This window comes from Spinacia oleracea, chromosome 3, assembly GCF_020520425.1.
Source record: "Spinacia oleracea cultivar Varoflay chromosome 3, BTI_SOV_V1, whole genome shotgun sequence".
NCBI classification, from domain to species: Eukaryota; Viridiplantae; Streptophyta; class Magnoliopsida; order Caryophyllales; family Amaranthaceae; genus Spinacia; species Spinacia oleracea.
The window spans coordinates 161939-184588 of NC_079489.1; the positions used below are offsets into that span (position 1 = coordinate 161939).

At 38.2% G+C, this 22650-nt stretch overlaps 1 protein-coding gene across 3 annotated transcripts in view; it reads left to right on the forward strand.

Annotated features, from left to right (window-relative positions):
- Positions 1-1099: 1099 nt before the first annotated feature.
- Positions 1100-22650, forward strand: part of LOC110782313 (actin-related protein 9) — a 29457-nt gene continuing 7906 nt past the window's right edge. The window contains exons 1-12 of one of the 3 annotated variants that reach the window (XM_056838169.1): positions 1100-1249; positions 1325-1397; positions 1528-1646; positions 1736-1795; positions 3318-3380; positions 5820-5922; positions 6145-6356; positions 17041-17161; positions 18439-18503; positions 19530-19619; positions 21900-21950; positions 22050-22181. In XM_056838169.1, the coding sequence (XP_056694147.1) occupies positions 1244-1249; positions 1325-1397; positions 1528-1646; positions 1736-1795; positions 3318-3380; positions 5820-5922; positions 6145-6356; positions 17041-17161; positions 18439-18503; positions 19530-19619; positions 21900-21950; positions 22050-22181 (1095 nt within the window). In that variant the 5' untranslated portion in view covers positions 1100-1243. The remainder of the gene's footprint in view (positions 1250-1324; positions 1398-1527; positions 1647-1735; positions 1796-3317; positions 3381-5819; positions 5923-6144; positions 6357-17040; positions 17162-18438; positions 18504-19529; positions 19620-21899; positions 21951-22049; positions 22182-22650) is intronic. The other 2 variants (XM_021986433.2, XM_056838168.1) reach the window with 2 other exon arrangements.

Consider the following 22650-nt stretch of genomic DNA (forward strand, 5'->3'; position numbering starts at 1 on the left):
CCGTTAACTTTTCCGTTAACTTTTTCCTTAACTAAACTAATTAACTCCTAATTAATCTAATTAACTACCCTAAAAAATATTTAACTGCCAACCCACAACTAACCTTCCTCCTAACTCACCCCTTTTATCTTCCCTCTCTCCTTCTTCCATGGATGCCCAATACTGATCTGCTACTTCCCTTTCTCCTTCTTCAATGGACTCCCAATCCCGATCTGCTACTAACCTTTCTCCTCTCTCCCTTTCAAATTTGAAAATAAAAATCAAAATAATGCCTCACAAATTCAGTGGCTATAGCATTAGCAGAAGCACACAATCATACTCCTCACAAATTGACGCACCAATCATACCTCTTTTCAACACCATTAACCACCACCCTTCCTACTAAACCACCTCCTCTTGCTCCGGCCGCATCTCCATTTTCTCTCACCTCCTAAACAACCCCAAATGAGGCACATGGGCTTTCATCTCCCACGACCCGGTGGACCCAAATTCGATCCTCAACCTCATCTTCCCACCCACCACCACAATCGTCGCCGGCGAGTCAGCTAACTCGCCCGAATCGACCAACTCAGACTCGTCCGGGTGAGTGTTCTGATTCGAGCCCCTTGTCGTCGTCGTTGAGTGAAAGGACGTGGGTGCGGCTCAGTTCTTGGTGACATTGGCTATATCTCGTGGGTTCAGGGATTCTGGGATTACTAGTGTGACTGGTAAAAGGGTGATTGTTGCAATTTTTGTGTTAATTAGCTTTTTGTTTTGGTTTTGAAGCAAATTTAAGGGGGAGGAGAGATATTGGGCGGATTTCAATGGTGAGGAGAAGAGGAAGAACCGAAGAATGAAGGTGGGGGAGAGAGATTGGGCATAAGATGGAAGATGGTGAGGGAAATAAGTAAAGGAAAATAAAGTTTTTTATTTTAAAATTTAGTTAGGGTAATTAAGATAAGTATGGATTAATAGAGTTAATTAGGTTAAAGTTGACGGAAATCTAACGGAATTTACAAAAAATGCTCACTAAGGGTATATAGTGTATTTGTTAAAAAGTGGAGGGTATTTGGTGAATTTCTGAAAGTCGAGGGGCATTTGGTGAATTTTGCAAAAACTCGGGGTATTTCGTGAAAAGTCCGTAAATAAAAATCACCATTAGGCATCCTGTACGTGACATGCCCTTGATCAGTTTTATTGCGGAAAACTTGAGCAGGGACGGGAACTGCCGCCGCTGCCTGCTATCTATCTATCAATAATCAATATGGTGGTTGGTTTGATACTCTACTCTTTCTCTCTTCCAACAATTCAAAAATTTGAAGATAGTTCAAATTTCGTTTTGCAGGATTCCTTAAAAACGGGTGTTCCTTCTCAATTCGCTGTTGACCGGGGAGCCACTGTAGTCGTCATCAACCCAGGTTCTTTCTTTTACAAAACCCTAATTTCTCCACGACTTTATCTCTTTTTATTTGTTTTCAGTTATAGTTTTTTTTTGGGTTTTGCTCTTAGGGATTGCTAAAATTAGGAATTCCATTGTCTTGTTATTAGGTTCTGCCAACATAAAAATAGGCCTCGGTAATCAGGATACTCCTCTAATCGTTCCTCATTGCATTGCTCGTCGAACCACCGGAGTTAATGTACCTCCTAGAAAAAATGTCCTAGATCAGGTATCTTGCATCGACAATATTTTACTTTATAATTATTTTTTAAGAACTTTGAGGTGTATTTGTGAATTTGTTACTGTATTGGTTTTCAGGTGCTAAACTCTCAGGTAACTACAGCACAGCATGTGGAGCGTGAGAGAGCTTATGACACTGTGAGTGAATTGCTTTTTTTTTTTTTACGGAGTACTAAACAATTCATTTTAGGTTGCTTTTGGAAACGAGTAATTCATTTCAAATAACTGAATTCAAATTCTGGAATTGAAATGTTGGAAATCAAATCTAATTCTTTGTTTGGTAAACATGATAATTTCAAATCTAGAATTTCAAATTCTAGTATGATGTTTGGTAATTATTGGAATTTCAAACCCCGAATTTCAGTTCTTGCTGCTCTTTCTATTGCAATTTGCAATTCAGGGAAGCAAGTACGATAACAATCTGAGGTACAAACGAAAGCTAGGTCCCGCCACCACAAACATCGTCGTCGTCGTTAACAAGTAAGCGGCGGCCAGCACCACCACCATCATCATCAACACCAACGGCGGCCACCACCACCACCATCATCATAGTCGGCGTTTTCGCTCAAATTATGTACCAAAATTTGCTACTCTCATACATAAATTAAATATTGAAGAAATCAAGGGAAAGAATCAATATTCTAGTACACAACACAATTAACAAATAAAACAATTGTATTAGTACCTCTAAACAAGAATCTGAAAACACAAATTATTTCAGAAATGTATAAAACCCCAAATTTGCGAAATTCCGCACAAATTAAACCCTAAAAAGAAAAAAAAAAATTTCAAATTTCTGATCTGTTAATCAACCAAAAATCAAATAGGTTAACTCATGGAATCATTTTATTAATCAACAATTGACTGAAAACCCTAAAAAAATCAAATTGGGAAATCAAAACCCTAAATCTTCGTATCTCCTTTCTTTGTCGTCATCTCGCCAAGGTGCCCCGTGAATCGTCTTGAGGTGGACAGAAATTTCGAAACGCATATCTAAACATTCGTTGTCGGCGGCGGCGGGGCAGCAACAAAGTGGCTACAAGGTGGCGAAGAGGCTGCGAGGGAAGGGGATCGACAACGTGGTTAGCAATGGAAGTGAGGAGAGAGGAAGGAGGAGTGAAGAAGATGAACCAGAATTTCAAATGACGAGGTTTTAGGTTGCATTTCAAATTTTTGACCTTAGGTCTATTTTTTGGAAGACTTGGAATTGGGGCCAAATGCAAATCCAAATTCTTGAATTAGCCAAGTAAGTCATTTGGCCCAATTCCAGAATTTCAAATGAAATGCAAGAATCCAAACAGGCCACTAGGGACTTTTTAAACAATTCATTTTAGGGACTTTTTGCACTATTAGGATGATGGAAAAAAATGGAATAGACTTAGTTGTTAAACATATGGCTTAGAGTTCAAAACATGTGATGACAATCTTGACAATCTTAATTAAGCATGAATAACTTGGTTGTATATTTGATGATGATGATATTTTGATAAAATTTTCCTACTCTCGCTTGTGCCTTTTGGGTTGTGATCCCCTCTCTCGCGGAAAAGGACTATATAATTTAAGAAGGGATGTGTGAGCATAAGATAAGGGGGGGGGGGGGGTGTCCATACTGTTGTGTTTTACTTGTTTTTATTAAACGCTTTTGGTCTATTCATTACAGATTGCGTCCTTTCTGAAGATCCCTTCACTAAATGAAGAAATTTCCAATTCATATTCAAGGAAGGTGTGTTGTTGCTAACTCCTTTATAACTCATGTGTATTTGAACCCAGTTTCATATTTTCCGTTTGGAGTACTTATTTATTTATTATTTTTTGTACTTTGTTTCCTTGTTGTCAACGAGGCACATGCGATGTAAACTATGAAAAATTTCTAACTTCCCAACCTGTTGTAGAATCTTCTGTTATTTCACACTCCAGTTGGTTTTTAGGACTTTTCTAAGTTTCTTGTAATGTGATTTTGAGAATTTTCAAGTTTGAGACACTTGGTGCTTGTTTCAAAACTGAATTTCAGACTAAAATCAAACAATCAACACCAGAAATGAATCCTTCATCATTGAACTTTTTTCAACTCGGGAGCTAAAAGACTAGAACTATTGCATTGCCAAAGTTGATGAAACCTTGTTTCTTACAATCTGAATAAATGAGTCAGAAACTAATCTAATCTAGGCTATATATACTGCAACCTTATTACATCACAGTGCGCCGGCACAGCCAATAGGAAGCAGACACAAACTAACATACCAAATTACCAATAGACAATTAATAGAGATATCTTATCATCGAATAACAGATTGTTACCACTTCTTTCGAATGTGGCAACTTCAGGCCCTCAGGGCCGTCCTAAGCATTTTTGGAGCTATGTGCTAATATAAATTTGTGGCCTTCAAAATCGATAATATATGCAAAATACACTTCAGTGTGAGTGACAGGTTCACCAATTCAAATGTCTCATAGATAAGAGCTTTGTGACTTGTGAGCATCACACAATGCTAAAAGGCGGACAAAGTTGCACCAATAAGTAGTCACTGACTCACTGGATCTAGGTGGGATTGTCTAAGGGTTGCACAGAGAAAATTTTTGAAGTGCCTTGGTGGTTTATGTTATCTGCCAGAGGTTCTTGGAGCAGGTTAAATGAAAAAAAGTGGTAAAAATTCGTAAAATCAACCACCTAAGAGAGTACATAAAAGTCTGATGTTTCTTCTAGTCTTCTAGAGAGGATGGATGGGGTAGATGGTTGATGTATTTGTTGAGAAACGTCTATCAGGGAAATCAACATCAATGAATGGTTTGGGAGGTGTACTGGTAGAAACACAGGTGTAGGAGATGAATGAGGTGGTTGCAAGTGGTAAGGAAAATGTACTTTATGGAAGACAACATCCCTGGAAATGTGCATTTTGTGAGTTACTAAGCTAAAAAGTTTTTATCCTTTTTGGCTATGAGGATAGCCAATAAAAAATCTGTTCAACTCCAGCTTCAAATATGGTCCTATGTTGCTTAGGAGTAGACATTTCACATGAGAAACCAAACACTCTTAAATGATCCAGGCCAGGCTTATCGCTTATGTCAAAGAGTTTTACATATGGAGTAATAGAATTCAACATGCTCAGAGGCATTCTATTTATCAATTAACCCTTGGTAGTTTGGAAGATTCCCTAACCTAAGATGCCAAAGCTTGACTATATCCATGGTACTAGAAGTAAAAGTAAAGTCACGTTTTCTCATTACATGAAGTATTAGCTAAGTGTTGTTGGTTCCAACTGACTTGTCTCAACAAACTTTCTTTAGTGGGATAAATTCCATATCCAAACTACCAAGGGTTTGTTGTGTAGTCGGTTAAGAGCCCCTAGATCATGCAAGAGTCAATTATACCACATACTTCAAGTCTTTGGATAGTTAGAAATCAAATTGATATGAAATTCTGGCACATGAGCACAACAGTCAAGCTAATGTGATCATTTAACTTAACAGTCCTTATCAATTGAAGAACAATAGCTCAACTAAATTTTGCTGGAATCAACTCTTCCACGGTTCCACCTATGGCACCATGTTAAAAAACTGAACTTCAGCTTAAAATCAAACAATCTAACACCAGAGATTTATCCTGTATCATTTAACTTTTGTCAACTCAGGAGCTAGAACTAATGCATTGTTAAAGAGGTTGAAACAGTATTTCTTACAATCTGAATGTCTGAATGAGAAATCAATATAATGTAAGCAATACTATAACCTTATTACATCACTGTGCTTTGGCACATCCACAAGTAAAAAGAGACAAACTAACTAACTAATAGATAAACAGTAAAAGTATCTAATCCTTAACTAACAGATTATTACATATCCTTGCGGATGTGGCAGCTCTGTAACAACCTTCCAGCATTCTGTTATGGTTGCTGCAATCGTGTGTATACTACTGCAGGCTTGTTTATATGCACCTCAACTTGTGATCTTGTTGACCCACTATTCTCATTTCTCAATTAGTGATCAAGTGTACAAATGTTGTCGAGGAATTCTTTTGCGAAGTGATTTAGAAATTGGAGGAGACGTTGGCTTTTGACTAATTAATGATAGGATCCCCATGCTCCACATAATAACAATAGTTCCAGAGCCTGTAGACTCTATTTAATGTTTTCCAATCCCATTGTTGCACATGTTTTCTTTGCAGATGGCTCGATTTGATGGATCTAACCTCCCAACTAGCAAAAAGGACCCAGCATTCACTTGGACTGATGTTTTTGAGAAGAAACCTGATTTTTTTTCTACATTGGGTAACTTTGTTATTCTTCTCATTTGTCTCTATTTCTCTTTTGTTGTTGTGCTTCTGTACGTCTGTGTTTTCTTGGAGTTGGTCATATATGACTTTGATACTTCTGATTATGCACAACTTTGCTTATGCAAATGTTTTCTTCAAGCATGGATAGCGATAAAACTTTAGTGGATATCTTGGCTAACTACTTTTCTTTCGGCATACACTTGAGTGGTGCATGCAGAAACTTCAACAAACAATGACGTCATTCAACAGTTGTCTGATCTCAACAAAGATACCAAACTTAAGGAGAGTGCTACTGTGAGTGAAAGTAAATACAGAGAGTTCATTTGCGGTGAAGAAGCACTAAGAATTTCACCATGTGAGCCGTATTGCTTGAGGAGGCCTATTCGCAGGGGTCATTTTAATGTTTCTCCATATTATCCTGCTCAACAGGTATGTTCTCCTTCTAAGCATTATCAAATAATGAAAAGATCTCTGCATGCCTAAGCCGTATGTGTGTATATATGTGTGTGTACATATATATAATACACACACACACACATATATGGTTTGGCAAACAATAGGTTCTTGTAAATCTTTGGTAAGTAAGGTCTATTTTAAAACATCTATGTGCCGCTTATGTTGCTCCCTACAAAATTTGCCTAGTTGAGCAATCATCTTTATCTTTATTTTTTGTAGTTGTGGAGGAATTAAAGTACCTTATATAATGTATTTACGTACTTTATTGTGTGTTGTGTGTGTGGAAAGGGGGGGAGGGGTGGTCTGTCTCATTGCTTAAAGTGTGGTTCTTTATTCTTACAGAAAACTAGCTTTGCCAGCATAATATTGACCATCTCTTGCATAACAAGTAAAAAAAGTTTTTGCATAAAAAAGAAAAATGGTATACTTATTTATTGGCTTTCTATTTCCAAGTTGGTGTGCTTTCAAAATTTATCATCTATCTATAACTATAACTAAAGTGAAAATCGCTGAAATCATCTTTGTACACATGTCATTTTCTCATGAAAAAAGTTCCTTCCAGAACTTCTTATGACATAATTTTTTCCCCCCTCCTACTTTTGTCCTTCCAAATTCCAAGTTTGGGAGAATATTTCTTTTAAAAAGTGAATTTGAACTACCTGTTTCCCCAAAAACAAAGTAATGACTATCGTTTTCCCACAACTTTTTTCATGTGAGTTATGTAATTCGTTGCAAAATCTATAAGTTCATAGTGTTTTATTGAAATAAAGTTTTGATTATTTCTTGTGTTAAAAATCGTGCATTGCACGAGTAGTAACCTAGTTTCATCAATGACAAGGTTGTCGCGTGCCTATCAAAAATAACCTAACTAGACCTCCTAACTATGTAGTCGGGTAAGTAAGGGTCGAATCCCAAGAGACTAATGTATTAAAAACTAGCTAAACTGACTTGAATTAATACTAAGCAAGTAACCAATCAACGATTTAGAATGGATAATTAAACTAATTCTAGCTAGTGCGGATAAGAATGTAGGAATAAATTCAGGAATAACAAACATCTAGGTTTAGGTATTCTCACTAACACAGATTAATGCACTGAAACAACCCTTTTCCCTTAACTAAGGTAATAAATAATTCATAGAACAGATGCTCCCTAATAAATACCAAGGATTTCTTTCGATCAATCAATGGCTTCTCTAACAATGCAATTATACCTACTTTCGTGGAGTCATGCAGTTTAAAGACCTTAAGAACAACATCCTAACGTTCTAGCAAATTCAACCAACTACTCTCGTGATGACATCCTTTACCTTAAATTAGGGTTCTAAGATCAATCAAGAACCAAATTTCGTTGCGAACCTGATTACATTCATTAATCACTATTTCTAGTCGAAGAACGATAATAAAAACCAACCCTGGAGTAAATGTAATCATAAATTAATCTAGATTAGGGATAGGGAAAATTCTTGTGCATCAATCCATGTTAGGGTTCAACCTAACCCTAGAATAAAGAACTACTCACACATGGTAATTGAATAAACAAAATAGATTATAAAAAGACACATGAACAATTAAAGAGATTAAGGGAAGAAAATAATACTTGAATTTAATTATTGAAAGGAATGAAAGCTTGAATTAATCTCCAAAAGCCAAGAACATGTATTGTCCCTCAACTCACGTAGAAAACTGAAAATAAAGTCTGCCAAAAAGGAGAAAAGAAGAAGTTCTAAACCCTACCAAATTGGTATTTCACAATTAGGAAAAATCTAGACATCTACTGCTTCTAAAACATCTCAAAAAGCTGGAAACGGAGTTTGCCACAGTCTACCCGTGGCGCAGGTACTTCGGCCACAGCCTACCCGTGGAGGGGACTGATCAGGCTAATCAATAGCTTCGAAATAGGTTTCGCCACAACCAACCCATGGCTGAAAGGCAAGCGCCACAACCAGGTTGTGGAGGAGACTGATCTTGTTAAAGAATAGGATCACTACCAAGTCGTGAAGCCGAGTCTTGACACTAATCCTTGAATTGAGAATGACAAAGATCAACTCCATGAATCTTCGTTCCGCACATGATCAATGCAACATCGAATCGTCAAAATGTTCACAAGTGTCCAATTGCTCCTAAAATTGATCAAAAACAACAAAACAACCCGTGAAGCATCATTGGAACTCAACTACATCAAAACCATGCAAAATTACATCTAAATGCTGTAATTCTAATGAAAAATGATTCTAAAAGTTCACTTAAAGTATATACAATTTACGACGTATCAAATTCCCCCAAGCTAGACATTTGCTTGTCCTCGAGCAATCCATTATGGAGTCACAAGGAGAAGTACGATAATTCCCCCTCAGGAAATACACATGCCATGAATTTAAGAAAACCTTTCAACTTTTCAAGTATATTTTCAAAGATAATAAGAATCTCTTAGATAAAATTTTGTAAAATACCATAACCTCAAGCACTTGGAACTAGCAAACATCTTACCACACATCTCCCCCAAACTAACTCAGTCGTATGCAAGTAACTTCTCACTTTAGTTGTGCAATAGAAATAAATTGTGTCTCTCATGTGTTTAAAAGGTAGTAGCATCATCACTCAACCTATTCATTGTTCACGCACTTCGACTCTACGTAGTATTCCTCTTTAGACTTGCCTCTCGTCTTTCTCCACTTATTTGGGGTGATACGTACACGGGGATCATGAGTTCCTTGGAAAAGGGTAGGCTTGGTTAAAATAGGGTGAGACGACGTCATTTGGGAATGTGGTGCTCATTTCCTAACAAAGAAAATAAAATATACTCCAATCAACACTACAAATTCCAAATTTTTTGTTCAATCTCTTCCCTTCTTCCTTCTAAACAACCAAAATAACCCTTTATTTATTCATGACATTTTTTTTTTTTGCTTTTTTTTTTTTTTGAAGAAAATAGAACTTTATTCGAGCAACAGATTATACGACCTTTTTCTTCTATCACATTCCTATATCGACATGTAAGTCATACATTGTAGTAGCATTAACCCGCAAAATCCAAACAAAACCTACAAAAAGGCTCTAAGGCGTGTAATGTAGGGCGTCAAAAGTGGGATCAAGGCTCAACATGGTTCATCCTAAAGGAGAATGTAAAATAAAAAGAAATTAAATGAATAAACCTAGTCCTAAAATTATGAAGCTCTAACTAACTAAAGGAATCTTCAGTCATCCCCCCGCACATGTATCACAAAGTCTCGAATAGTACCAAGGCAATTCCTAGAATCGTACCGCAAAAGAGGAAAATATCTAATCACACATGAAAAAGATGGAGACTGATTCGAATGTGTCAGTCTATATGGCTCAAAAATTCTCACAAGTTACTCAAGGTACATGCATCAGTCGAGTCGAGGAGACCATTCTGGCCACAAACCAATCCAATTCCAAGTCAATTAGTATTATGGGTTTTCGAAAACAATTTTTTTTTTTTCAAAATGCATTTTTTTTTAAAAAGCACATGTGTATCTAGTAATCATCATCGGGGGTACAGTCCTAAATGTAACCTAAATGCATGCATGAATGTAGCTAAATACTATAAAAGGTAAATCGCAATATGCATCCTAAAATGATACTATATGTAGAAATGAAAATGATTATTTTTTTTTGACTAAAAGAATAAAGAGTAAATTCTAATACGTACATCATAGTGAAACCCTCCCCCAAGCTTGTAAGTTGCAATGTCCACAGTGCAAACAGAAATCATGCACACAATAAATAACCAACGGGAAAAGTTACTCACAAGACTTCACTGTGTAGTGAAGCAAGGAGGGGATCCTCCTGATTGAAGAATCCAAGTGCTCGGGCTACCAAGGAAGGTAGACATGGATTCCAGTTGTTCCTTAATCTCCTTTTGTTCGTCCTTCATTCCATCAATCGAGGTTTGAATATTAGCAAGCGCTCTCTCTATCGGCGTAGAGCGTGAACTGGCACCATCAACAGTACTCGGTGAGATCAATGGCTCGGGTAGAATCGGTGTGAGAGCTCTTGGTCGAGTAAGATTGAAAGACCAATTCTCCTTGACACGCAAAGACATATCTTGGGGAGGGGGTAGCTCATCTTCATTGTCTTTGATACACCAAAGAGTGGTGCCATCTTTCTTTGTGACCCAATTCATAGAGGAGCAAGCATAGATATCTAAAGAGTCAGTTCCCTCAGCAGATTCTTCCGTCTTAAGACGCTCCTTGTGACCCAAGTAAAGAGCAATGGGAGTTATGAGACCTCCAAGCACAATTGCCCCCCCCCACCAATTTTCTTATTTGCCAGGTCTTTCATTTGCGTGATAAGGAATGCACCAGTGTCAATGGGTTGAGCGTGAAGCATTTGATGTATCATGAACAACTCATCCTTTCGAGCTTTACCTCCTTCTTGACGACCAAATACAGTATTCGCCAATAATCTTTGGATGTACCAAGTGCTGGATGGTGAATTTGATTCCATGTGCTTCTCTTCGAATCATATGCACTATCACCGGTTAAGAGGTGCCATATGTGGCCTGCATCCCATGTTGTAGAGGTTAATCTCGGGCCACCAGGGGTTAATCCAAGAACCTCATTAAGCTTGTTCAAAGTCCAGTTATGCTTTTCATTGAACAATTGAAAGCTAAGGAGTCCATTACAACCAGATCCTACATTCGCCTCCAAACTACTCAAAAACTCCAATGTAGCTCTCTTGTACGTTGGGTACTTTCTGGTCAGAAAATCACCCCATCCAACATTAGAAAAGAGCCAACGAACATCATCCTCGATATGTAAAGCTTTTAATGCATCTAAGTCACAATAGCGAGTTGCAGTCACTCCTCGTACAAACAATTTTTCATACCTCGACTTGTGTGTATCACTTTGAAACTCAATATCATAGTAGTCAATGACTACTTTTTCTTTTCCCTTTGGAAGATGATATTTTGTTATTAGCACTAAAAGACTTACTCTTGGATGTAGAACTTTTACTCTTGAGAACAGGCTTAGTCTTAGAAATACTTGCAGGAACTTTTTGCTTGATAGGTGCCATTAATGTAATAGTTACCCACAAATTCACAATAACCCAAATTCAAAATAACCCAGAATCAAAATACCCCCTTTTGACTATTCCTCACACACCTACAAATATAAATGTATACTCACAAAGCCACAATTAACATATACTAACATATACTCCAGCGATAATATAGCTCAGTATTGGAAACCCCAATCGCCAAAATCGAGTCTCAACTCTACTCCTTCGAATATACTTCCTCAAAATATCTCAAAATTGTGAAGGAAATCACAACCAATAAGTCATACGCATCTCATAATCAAAAACCCATACAAATTCAATCTACACTTTCCAATTAGTCTTCTGGGTATCTTGAAATTGCTTACCAAACTCCCATTAAACAATTATGAGCAGCCCAACAACTATAATCCAATCAATGGGCATGAAATTCCAGCAATTTGTCGTCAAATAATATGGTGTTCGAAGCCGGTTCAATTGTTTTTTTTTTGTATGCTTGAAAGATGGGACGTTCGCCACAAAGAAGAGGGAGAGCATAAGAGACTAGAGGCGGCGAGATAAAGAGTAATCGCTGTAGTTATAGGGCTCAATTTCATCATATAATCGGTGATTGATTGTGGGCCGCGATTAAGCTGCGGCGTTCGTATCTAGACCGCGACCGACCTGGGATCTATTATGATCTTTCTTTATTTGTTCTCCTTATTTTTTTCATCAGATACAAGGCCACAACCTGGCCGTGACTGAAGGTACCGAACCGCGGTCTGGCTGTGGGCTGGACTGCTCAATCTCATTGCTTCGTCGTTGCTCTTTTTTCTTGCCCACGGCATACCTGTGGCTGGCAGCCGCTACCCGCAAGTTAGTTGCGGGGTAAACTGTGGATGCTCCTCTTCTTTTCGATGTTCTGGTATAGTAGTAGTACTATCTGTAGGCTTGAAACATAAGAAATAAAAGCATATAAAACAAAAGGAAAATGGTAAAAAAAAGGACTTAAATAAAGAAATAGATAAATAAATAAATAGATAAAAGAAAGTTATCATTAATTACTAAGCATGAACTAGTACTACCAATGTAAACATTTAAGTCTTGTACTACTACCTACGATAACAGTTATGAATTTTTCGTACTTTTGTGTTATATATAATTTTTTTTTTTGAAAAATTAAGTTAATGTAAAAGATAAATAAATTAAGAAATTAAAAGAAAAGGGTCGTCCCAGAAATGTCTTCTCACCTCCTTAAAGAATTTTTTCTTTTGCTGTGATGAATAACCGTGAGGAATAGTACCATGGGATCTCTGTAGTAGCTATAACTTTCAACCTTAAAGAGTTTCTCGTCAGGAAATGAATCATCAATCGGGAGATCCTCGTCACTTTCAACCTCAAGGACAAGTCGGGAGAGATGATCAGCCACAACATTTTCGGCTCCCTTCTTGTCCCTAATTTCCAAGTCAAACTCCAACGAATCAAACGAGGCTTAGCATCTTTCTTGCTCATCAAATACTTCAATGCTGCGTGATCCGTGTGAACTATCACCTTCGATCCAACCAGATAGGACCGAAATTTCTCCATAGCATACACCACTGCAAATAATTCTTCTCAATTGTGGCATAGTTCATCTGCACCGGAGCAAGAGTCTTGCTCGTGTAATAGATTGCATGTAGCTTGCCATCCTTCCTTTGGCCCAACACTACCCCCACTGCATAGTCACTGGCGTCACACATGATCTCAAAAGGAAGATTCCAATCAGGTGACTGAATGATAGGGGCAGATATGAGAGCTTGCTTTAACCTGTCAAAAGCCTCAGTGCAAGCATCAGTAAAAACAAAAGGGACATCTCTACATAAGAGTTCAGTTAGAGGCCGAGCAATTTTTGAAAAGTCCTTGATAAAACGACGATAAAAGCCCGCATGACCAAGGAAGCTCCTTAGTCCTTTTACAGAGTTGGGAGGTGGTAAGCGCTCAATGACCTCTATCTTTGCTCTATCAACTTCGATGCCCCTATGAGAAACAACATGACCCAAGACGACTCCCTGTTGTACCATGAAATGGCACTTTTCCCATTTGAGAACTAGATTGACTTCTTGACATCTATGGAGCACCTTTTCCAAATTATCAAGACAAACATCAAAAGATGTTCCATAGACAGAGAAGTCATCCATAAATACTTCCATAGAGTTCTCAATAAGGCTTGAGAAAATTGCCATCATGCATCTTTGAAAGGTGGCAGGAGCATTACATAATCCAAATGGCATCCTACGATAAGCGTAAGTACCATAAGGGCATGTGAAAGTAGTCTTTTCCTGATCGTCAGGATGGATAGGAATTTGGAAAGGAATTTGGAAAAAACCTGAATATCCATCTAACCAACAGAAAAAGGAATGCTTTGCCAACCTCTCTAACATCTGATCAATAAATGGGAGGGGGAAATGGTCTTTTCGGGTGGCTTTATTCAATCTCCTATAATCAATGCACATGCGCCACCCTGTCACAGTTCTAGTGGGAATTTGCTCACCTTTATCATTTTTGACAACGGTCATACCTCCCTTTTTTGAAACTACTTGCACCGGGCTAACCCACTTACTATCTGAGATAGAGCAGATTATACCTGCATCAAGCAATTTAACAACTTCTTTCCTGACTACATCTCTCATGTTAGGATTAAGTCTCCTTTGAGGTTCAATAGAAGAAGCATGATCGTCCTCAAGAATGATTTTATGCATGCAGAATGAAGGGTTAATTCCCTTAATATCATCAATGGTATACCCAATGACATTCTTATATTTTCTCAAAACAACAAGCAATTTCTCAATCTGAATGTCATCAAGTTTAGCATTAACAATAACAGGGTATGTATCATTAGGACCCAAGAAAACATACATCAAATTAGAGGGAAGGGGTTTTAACTCTACCACAGGACGCGTAGAACTCTCCTTATATTCTCTCCTTATATCAGTGGCCAAAAAGGGTCTCCCAAGTATGATCGGAACCTGTGCATCTTCCTCCATTTCCATCACAACAAAATCACATGGAATGAAGAATTTTCCTACTCGTAGTGGAACATCTTCAAGGATACCAAGGGGAAACTTGACTGTTCTGTCCGCCAGTTGTAGGGAGATGCGTGTGGGTTTCGGTTCACCCATATTAAGCTTCTTGCAGATGGACAAGGGAATAAGACTAAGACTGACACTTGCCCCAAGATCACATAATGCTTTCTTAATCTCAATATCGCCAAGCTTGACAGGAATAGAATAATTGCCTGGATCTCCTAGCTTCTTTGGAAGCTTGTTCTGCAAAATGGCACTACACTCAGCTGTCAATGAAACGGTTGCATTCTCTTCGATCTTCCTCTTATTCGAGAGCATGTCCTTCAAGAACTTAGCATAAGAAGGCATCTCTGAGATAGCATCCAAGAAAGGGATGTTGATGTGCAGCTTTTCCAGGACCTCAAGGAACTTCCCATATTTCTTCTCTAGCTTAGCCTGTGCTAGTCTCTGTGGAAAAACAGGTGGCTTGTATGGCTCAATGGGAGAAACAACTAGTTCCTTTTTTTCTTTTTCAACCACTTTTTCAGATTCAGCTTCCTCTTCTTCTACCAGAATCACTTTCTTTTGAGGTACCTTTGGTGGAAGTTCTTCTAGCTCTTTACCACTCCTCAAAGTCACAACATTCATCTGACCCTTAGGTAGTATTTCCAGGAAATTGGCCAGGAGTCTTCGAGGATTGACCCACTTGATGAGCAAGTTGGCTTATCTGACTCTCCATGAGCTTGTTTTGAGCTTGAATTTGCTGAAGTGAGGTAGTGAAGAACTCGTTTTGCTTCATCTGCCCTTCCCAATACTTGTCTTGCTTAAGTTGTGAGGCGGCAAGGGACTCAACCATAGCTTCCAAGTTGGACTTTGGTTGTGGAGGGGCTTGTTGATTGAAAGATTGTTGGTTGAAAGGTGGTCTTGCTTGAAAACTTGGAGGTTGATTGAAGTTGTTGCGCGGTGGTGGTGGATTAAGTTGATTTTGAGTGTTCTTGTATGAGAATGCAGGATTGTGCTTCCACCCCTCGTATGTATTGGAATAAGGATCAAATGGCCGTCTTTGGTTATTGTTGCTGTAAAGAGCATTGGCTTGTTCAATTGTCAACCCAACATTATTGATTTGACAATCATTAGCAATATGTCCTTGTATTCCACATACTTCACATGAAGCTACCGCAGATGACCCAGTTTGAAATTGATCAAACTTTTGAGATAGTGCCTGCACAGTACTGGTCAACATGGTTAAAGCATCAACATCATATTTACCTCCCTTTTTAGCACTGTTCCGACCACCTGGGTGATAGTTGTCATTAGCTGCCATTTTCTCAATTAATGCTTTAGCTTCGGATAGAACCTTTGCAGTGATAGAGCCACCTGATGCAGCATCAATGTAGATTCGATACTCATGCGTCAACCCATTATAGAAGCCTGGATCAAGAGCCACTCTGGAATCCCGTGATGAGGACATTGCCTTTGCAAACGTTTAAATCTTCTCCATGACTCATACAATGACTCATCTTCAGCTTGACGAAAGGTGGTTAACTCATTTCTCATTCTAGAATTCTTCTCTTGGTCCAGAAATTTCACCAAGAATGCCTTGACCAATTTATCCCATGCAAGCGAACTTTCTTCATGTCATTTTTAACTTCCTCCATCCATTTCATCTGTTGGCCTCCGTCTACTTGTTTTAAAATCTCTATTATTCCAACCTTCCCGCCCTCTAACTGGTGCATCCTCATTCAACATCTTCTCATGCCCAAACCAATGTAGTTATTCTCTGTTATCTTATCCTCGATATCCGCAACTCTAACTTTGCTCCAAATATCTACATATCTAATTCTATCCTCAAGGTGTTCCCACACATCCATCTCAGCCCAACATTCTGACCCATATGATAATGCCGGTCTATTATGAACCATTGTAAATTTTTTTATTCTTAGGTTCTACTATTTACTTTTAATTGATCCTTGATCTTTGCAAGGACATCTCCTATTGTCAAGACAATTCATCTCATATTAATGCTCAAAAGCGAGAGAAGATGTTTCCTTTTTTGTTTGATCGTGGAAGTAGAGTATGATCTTGTTGTCACTGTATTTATGTCATGACCATTATTTTTCACTAGAACATCTTGCCCTCTATTACTAACTCTTTTTTGTTTCTTGTCTGATTGAACGACTCTAAAGAACTGATTAGCCAAGCTGAAGAGTTTATGAACTCTTTATTGGCCAGAATTTGCTGCATAGGTTAGGAATGAGTATTTACTGTAAATTGTCAACACATACATGATTCTCCCTCTGACCCTTTTTGTTTGCTCCATTTGCCGTTTTAGGCCGTCCCTAAAAGATTTCCCCATTACCATAAAAGTTCATGGGACCACAATTTTATCCTCACATAAAATACAAATTGGCCCACACAACCAATTCTTAGTAAAGCATTATTGATGCACGGAGCAAACAATTAGGGACGGAGGGAGTACACATTAAGTATAACATCCACAATCACCCATATTTTTTCGCTCGGGCAATTTTTGAACAAGTACATGTAATTTTCCGTTTTCCCTTCAGCAGTGTCTTCTCTCACTTATTTTCTTCTCTCATTGTCTGCACCCTGCAGGTACTTGAAGACCTGCGTGCTATTTGGGAGTGGATCTTGACTGAGAAACTGCATATTCCTTTAAGTCAAAGAAGCTCGTATTCTGCTGTTCTAGTTGTGCCCGAAACTTTTGACAATCGTGGTACAAGCTATATCGTATTTTTTTGTTCTTCTTTCATGGGTTAATGATCTTTTCAGGAGAGTTAATATGTCATCCCTCCCTATCTGTATTCGTATCTGCAGTTTGGCCTTCCTGTTATTTTGCATACTTGTACATGGGAAGCTTGCCCTTTTAGTTTTAAACAATGAGCCCCCCCCCCCCCCCCCCAATCATATTTTCATTATTTGCTTTCTACGCTAGAAATTTTGTGGTTCTCACTGTTGTATAGTGATTGAAATCAGGACTTAATAAGGCTTCTCTGTTGAAGCTCCATGACCCCTCTCTTCTCTTTTAGGAGTGATGTGTTAGAAACGATCATCATTATGATTATGCTTTCTCGTGGCTTTGGCTTATATTACATATTAACAAATATATATCTTCTTTGAAACTTCTTTTTCTGTTAGTGCTACCTAATTCCTTTCCTAATCAGCAAACATAACGCGAAGCAGCAAACTGCAAACCCTACCCAGTCTCATACTAGTGAGTAGCGAATTAGGTAACTATTACTTGACCTTGCTTGAGTAGTTACATTTCAAGAAGATACTGAAAAAAAAGAAGCCCAAGGAAACTTCTTATTCTTCTGTTGACATTGTTAGCCTGAGGAAATTAGGAAGCTGATGTCCCTGGATTTTAGGATATCACATTTGTATGGGAGGGAAACTTTTTGTTTTGTAATTGGAATGATAAACACGGTCGGGTAGACTGCATCCATTTTTGATGCATTTAAACAGTATCTTCACTGCTTGATTTCTATTTTTGTGTTCCTGGCTATTTATGAGTCCATGTCAGTAGGTTCTTGACTAAATTGCTTATATGAAGACATTAGATAAAATGGCTCAAAAATGTGAATGAGATACACGGCCTTAATTAGGCTTTACCTTTTGAGTAATAGGTTGACGAAATACTGTGCATGGTCTTTCTGATTTATTGACCAAATTGTCTTGCCGGAAGCTAGATACGTTGACGGCGCCAAGTAAACTTATTATGCCTAACACCAATTTGCACATATCCTGCTTTTTGACCACAGTGACCATTTTATAATGTTTATTACTCTGATAGTCAATTACTTGTAACAAACATTTATAATGCTAATCTCTGATTGAAGATATCTAGGCCCTCATTTTCATCTCCTCTTTATCCTGAAGTTTTGAAGCTATGTTATCCATGCTGTTTGTTTCAATCTAAACGCTATTGGTGATCTTTAGAGAATCTTGGTCACTGTGATGATTCTTTCCATTGTTTTTGTTTGCTATGAGCAGAAATTAAAGAGTTGCTGTCCATAATATTGGGAGATCTGCACTTTAACATAGCGGTAATTCACCAGGTAAGCCGATGCACCAGCTCCGGTCTTTCCTTTTTATGGGATTGCAATACATGATCATTAATTTTTTGCTTTGCTAGTTATTGGCTGAGTTTATAAATACATTTTTGAGGAGTACACATGTATTTTAAACAACGTCAAGGGCTGTCTGAAGAAAGTTGGCATTTTAATTGTATATTCCTTAAGCTCACATGCTATTGTTTATGTACAGTACTAGGGCTATTTTTCGATTTTTGTAGTGTTCCAATGAGGATACTTTTGTCTTGCACTCTTTTATCTTTTGTAAGCTAATCTAGTGTTCTAGGAACTTCATGTATGTAAGGATAAAGGCCTTGCTGCTGTTTGCCTGTTTGGTATCAGAAAAATAAACACTTCTATTGACTGAAATTACAATCAGTGAAGTCAAAACAATGAGATTAAAACTAAATCTTGAACTGTTCATTTCTGCACTTTCAGTAGAAACAGAAGAAAACAATCACCTCGAAGTCAATTACCTTCTGAAATAATCTCACATCTTGAATATTGTGGTAATTTGTGAAGTGTTTTTCTTATACACTGGTATTGTTCTCAGTTTTTACCTCGAAGAGATAGTTGACTGTTAAACTAAACAACTGAATCGAGGTAAAATTATCTCGTCTGCTGTCCAGAAATTTACCAACATTTACTCTCTAACCATCTTCCTTTACCTTTCTTTTTTCTGATAGTATACCTATTTACCTAGTGTAATTATCTTTGTGGTACTGCTGTTCTTTGGAAGGATTTTCCACTGCTTGTCTGCGGTCATGCATGGTCCTTTTTATTTAAATGTTTGACATGCTGCTTTTCTTGTGATAATGAATTATATGCTTATTTCTAGTATTATATCAATTCATGAAACAACTCTTTTAGCATTATTCCTCCTGTGTTTTAACACATGTACTTGTGGCCTTTTGCTTCAGTGTGGAAGTATATCATGGGACACATTACTTTATCCTTTACCGGATGTCATAATTTTCGCAAATAATAAGCATCTTAACTGATTGTCTCTAGGAAGCTCTTGCTACTGTTTTTGGCAATGGGTTATCAACAGCGTGTGTTGTGAATATTGGTGCACAGGTCACATCAGTCATATGTGTTGAGGTATGTCTCTTGTATGACTTTTTTCTTGGAAAAATTGATTCTAATAATCCAACCCTTTGGACGGTATACTAAAAATAATCCTACATATCAGTTTTACTAATAATCCAACCTTTTGGGCTACCTTCCTATCTTGGTCCCTTATGACCGTTAATCTGAATATCAGGTAACGTTTTTTATTTTTCCATGTTATTACTCTTTCAAAGGCTCCAACCACCAGACACCCTCATCTTCATCTCCAACCACCATCAACACCCTCACGGCTCACCCCATTCACGCCCTAACTCCAACTCCAAGAAATCTCCAATTGAAACGGACGAAGAACCATTGTCCCTTCCTCCGCAACAACAATCAGGAGAAGGCAGGAAAGCACCGGTCTTGGGAGGTTAAGCTGCGGTGGCTGAAGATTGTCGTAGTGGATCCTCCATGTGCCAACAGTGTGGGTCTGGTTACAATATTATGTTCCAGAATGTGTAACTGCATTACTTGCTATATAGCTGGTAGTTGATGCTTCTAGGCCAGTGAGGGAAGTAGGATGTTAGTCAGGGTGCATAAATTACCACCTCAGAAAGGATGATGAAAGGTTCAAGAATTGTTGGCTTTCGCCGAGTAATTACATACTTATGATACAGGATGGAGTTAGTCACTTTGCAGGATGACTGGGATCCCAAGGCCCTCACAGAGCTCATAACGGGAATCATAAAACTTAGAGATCCTTGGACAACTATCTCAAAATGGTTATCATAAAACTTAGAGATCCTTTACGTAACTATTTGTACTAAGCATCATATAACTATTTATACTAAGCAAGATGATGTTATGAAAGTCATAGTAAACCCTATAATCACCTCGAAGGCTTGAAATGATGCTATGAAAATCATAGTAAACCTTATAAGCAAGATGATGCTATGAAAGTCATAAAATCTGACTACAGGCCACGTATTTTTTTAATTTTTTTAAAGTCTTAGAGTGGGTACCATTGTGTGCAACTCAAAGTTTTCTAAATGAGTGTGGACACCTACTTCCAACCAGAATAGGTATTTGGATTTGCTACAACATGGAAGATTAATTTCTCGTTCATATGACCACACCATCTCATTTTCTCGTTCTTATTTATTAGAACGACAAAGAGAAAAAATTTACCGCTCTCTATCAGTACTCAGTAGTCAATAAAGCCATATAGAATGTTATAGAATGTTAATCGAGCTCGATCACTGTATGTAGAGATGGCCAACGTGGCGGGTTTGGTGGGTCGGGGGTCGGGGATGATTGACACACGACCCGCCTCAGTTAAACTAGGGTGGGTCGAGTCGTGGGCTGTGTCGGAAAAAATGGACACAGTACATGATGGGTCGTGGGTTACGTGGGTCATGGGGTCGAGGTGTGTTGTGTGGGTCGGGTGGGTCTGATGGGTTTCGTGGGTTACGACAGATGTGATTCCGATGGGTTAGACGGTCTTACATAAGTTTTAGGAACTGATTTGGGTCAGGTGGGTTTGGACGATTAATAAAGCGTTAAAATCTTACAAATTTTGTATGAACTTAAATTAATTAAATGTTATGTTATTCACTTACATAAATGTGTTGTATATTTACACAATAAAATTAGAATTTATTAGCATTTTAAACAATTTAAAATTGTTTAAATCAGGATGAGTTTCGTTGGTTGGGTTCGTGTGCTGTGTGGCTTGGGTTCGTGTGTTGGGTTGGGTGGGTTGGGTGTGCCGTGTCGGGTTGTGTCGTGTCCGATGGGGTGGGTGGAAGTGGGCTGTGTTGAAAAAAATCTACCCACAACACATAAAAAAATATCCGGGTTGGGCGGGTTGTGCCATGGGTCATAAGTGTGTCCGACCCACGTGACCCACTATGGGCCGTGTCAGGGTGGGCTGAGTCAAACCCGACATTGGCCATCTCTAACTGTATGAGTGAAGGTTCAGTTGTGGAAAATGTGAGTGAAGATTGAGTTAAAATTAATCTTGGGGTGAATCTTTTCTGAATCATGCTGCATCACTTTCTCCAATTGAAGCTCGTCAAGGCCTCGAGATTTATCATGTGGATGTATTTATTGGAGCATTGAAGGCTATTAAAATGGATTAATTCAAGATGGATTAATTCTGATAATCTTTCTCATTGTATTGTAAGTAGAGATGTACTTCGAAATTTGCTTTTATCTTATTGCTATCCAAATCAACTGCTTTTTGACAAACTAGTACATCAAATTAGTTATCTGGAGTACAGCATTTGGCACTTGATTATAATTGATTTAAATGACATTACTCACCAGGATGGAGTTGCACTACCCGCGACAGGAATTACGTTGTCTTTTGGTGGCGAGGTGCACTGTAGTTTCCTGATAGAATTGTTTTGTTGATTTAAGCAGCTAAGGATTTTGTTTTTTTGACTTTCAGCTGCTTTTTAAATTATTCCCGTCCAGGATGTATCAAGATGCCTACTCTGGACCCAACGACATCACCAAACCTGGCCACCAATTCGAACTGATGCAGTGGCGAAACCTATAGATCTGTTGATGCTTAATCGACTAAAGGAGACCTACTGTCAGATTAAGGTGATTTCTTGAATACCTAAGCTAGTGAGAATTTTCTTGCCTGCCAGGTCAAAGAAATCCTAGGAATTGTGTCGTTCGAAAATGGAGAGATTGTTCTGGGAAGAGCCAGAGCATGTTGAGTAGTGATATTGATAATTTCCCTTTCTCTACTTTGGTTTTAGTTTCCTTAAGGTGCATAAGAAGAGAAGAAATTACATCAAAGTGCTTAATATTTCCCGTGGTGCTTTTTGTCTATAGTCTAGTTGCTTTGGATAATCAAAATGTTACATTCTCAGTGTTTCAATTGAAGGTGGGTCAGGTAGTGTGGATGAATCATTAGCCTTTATTGGATGATGTTGTTCATGATGATGCAGCTAATGACCCTATAGCTGTGTTTATACTCATGAATTCTATACTGCAGCAGTTGATTGGTATATAAGGGGTAGCCCCTTCTTTATGCACTGATATTCTGCATTCCTCAGTGTCTCTG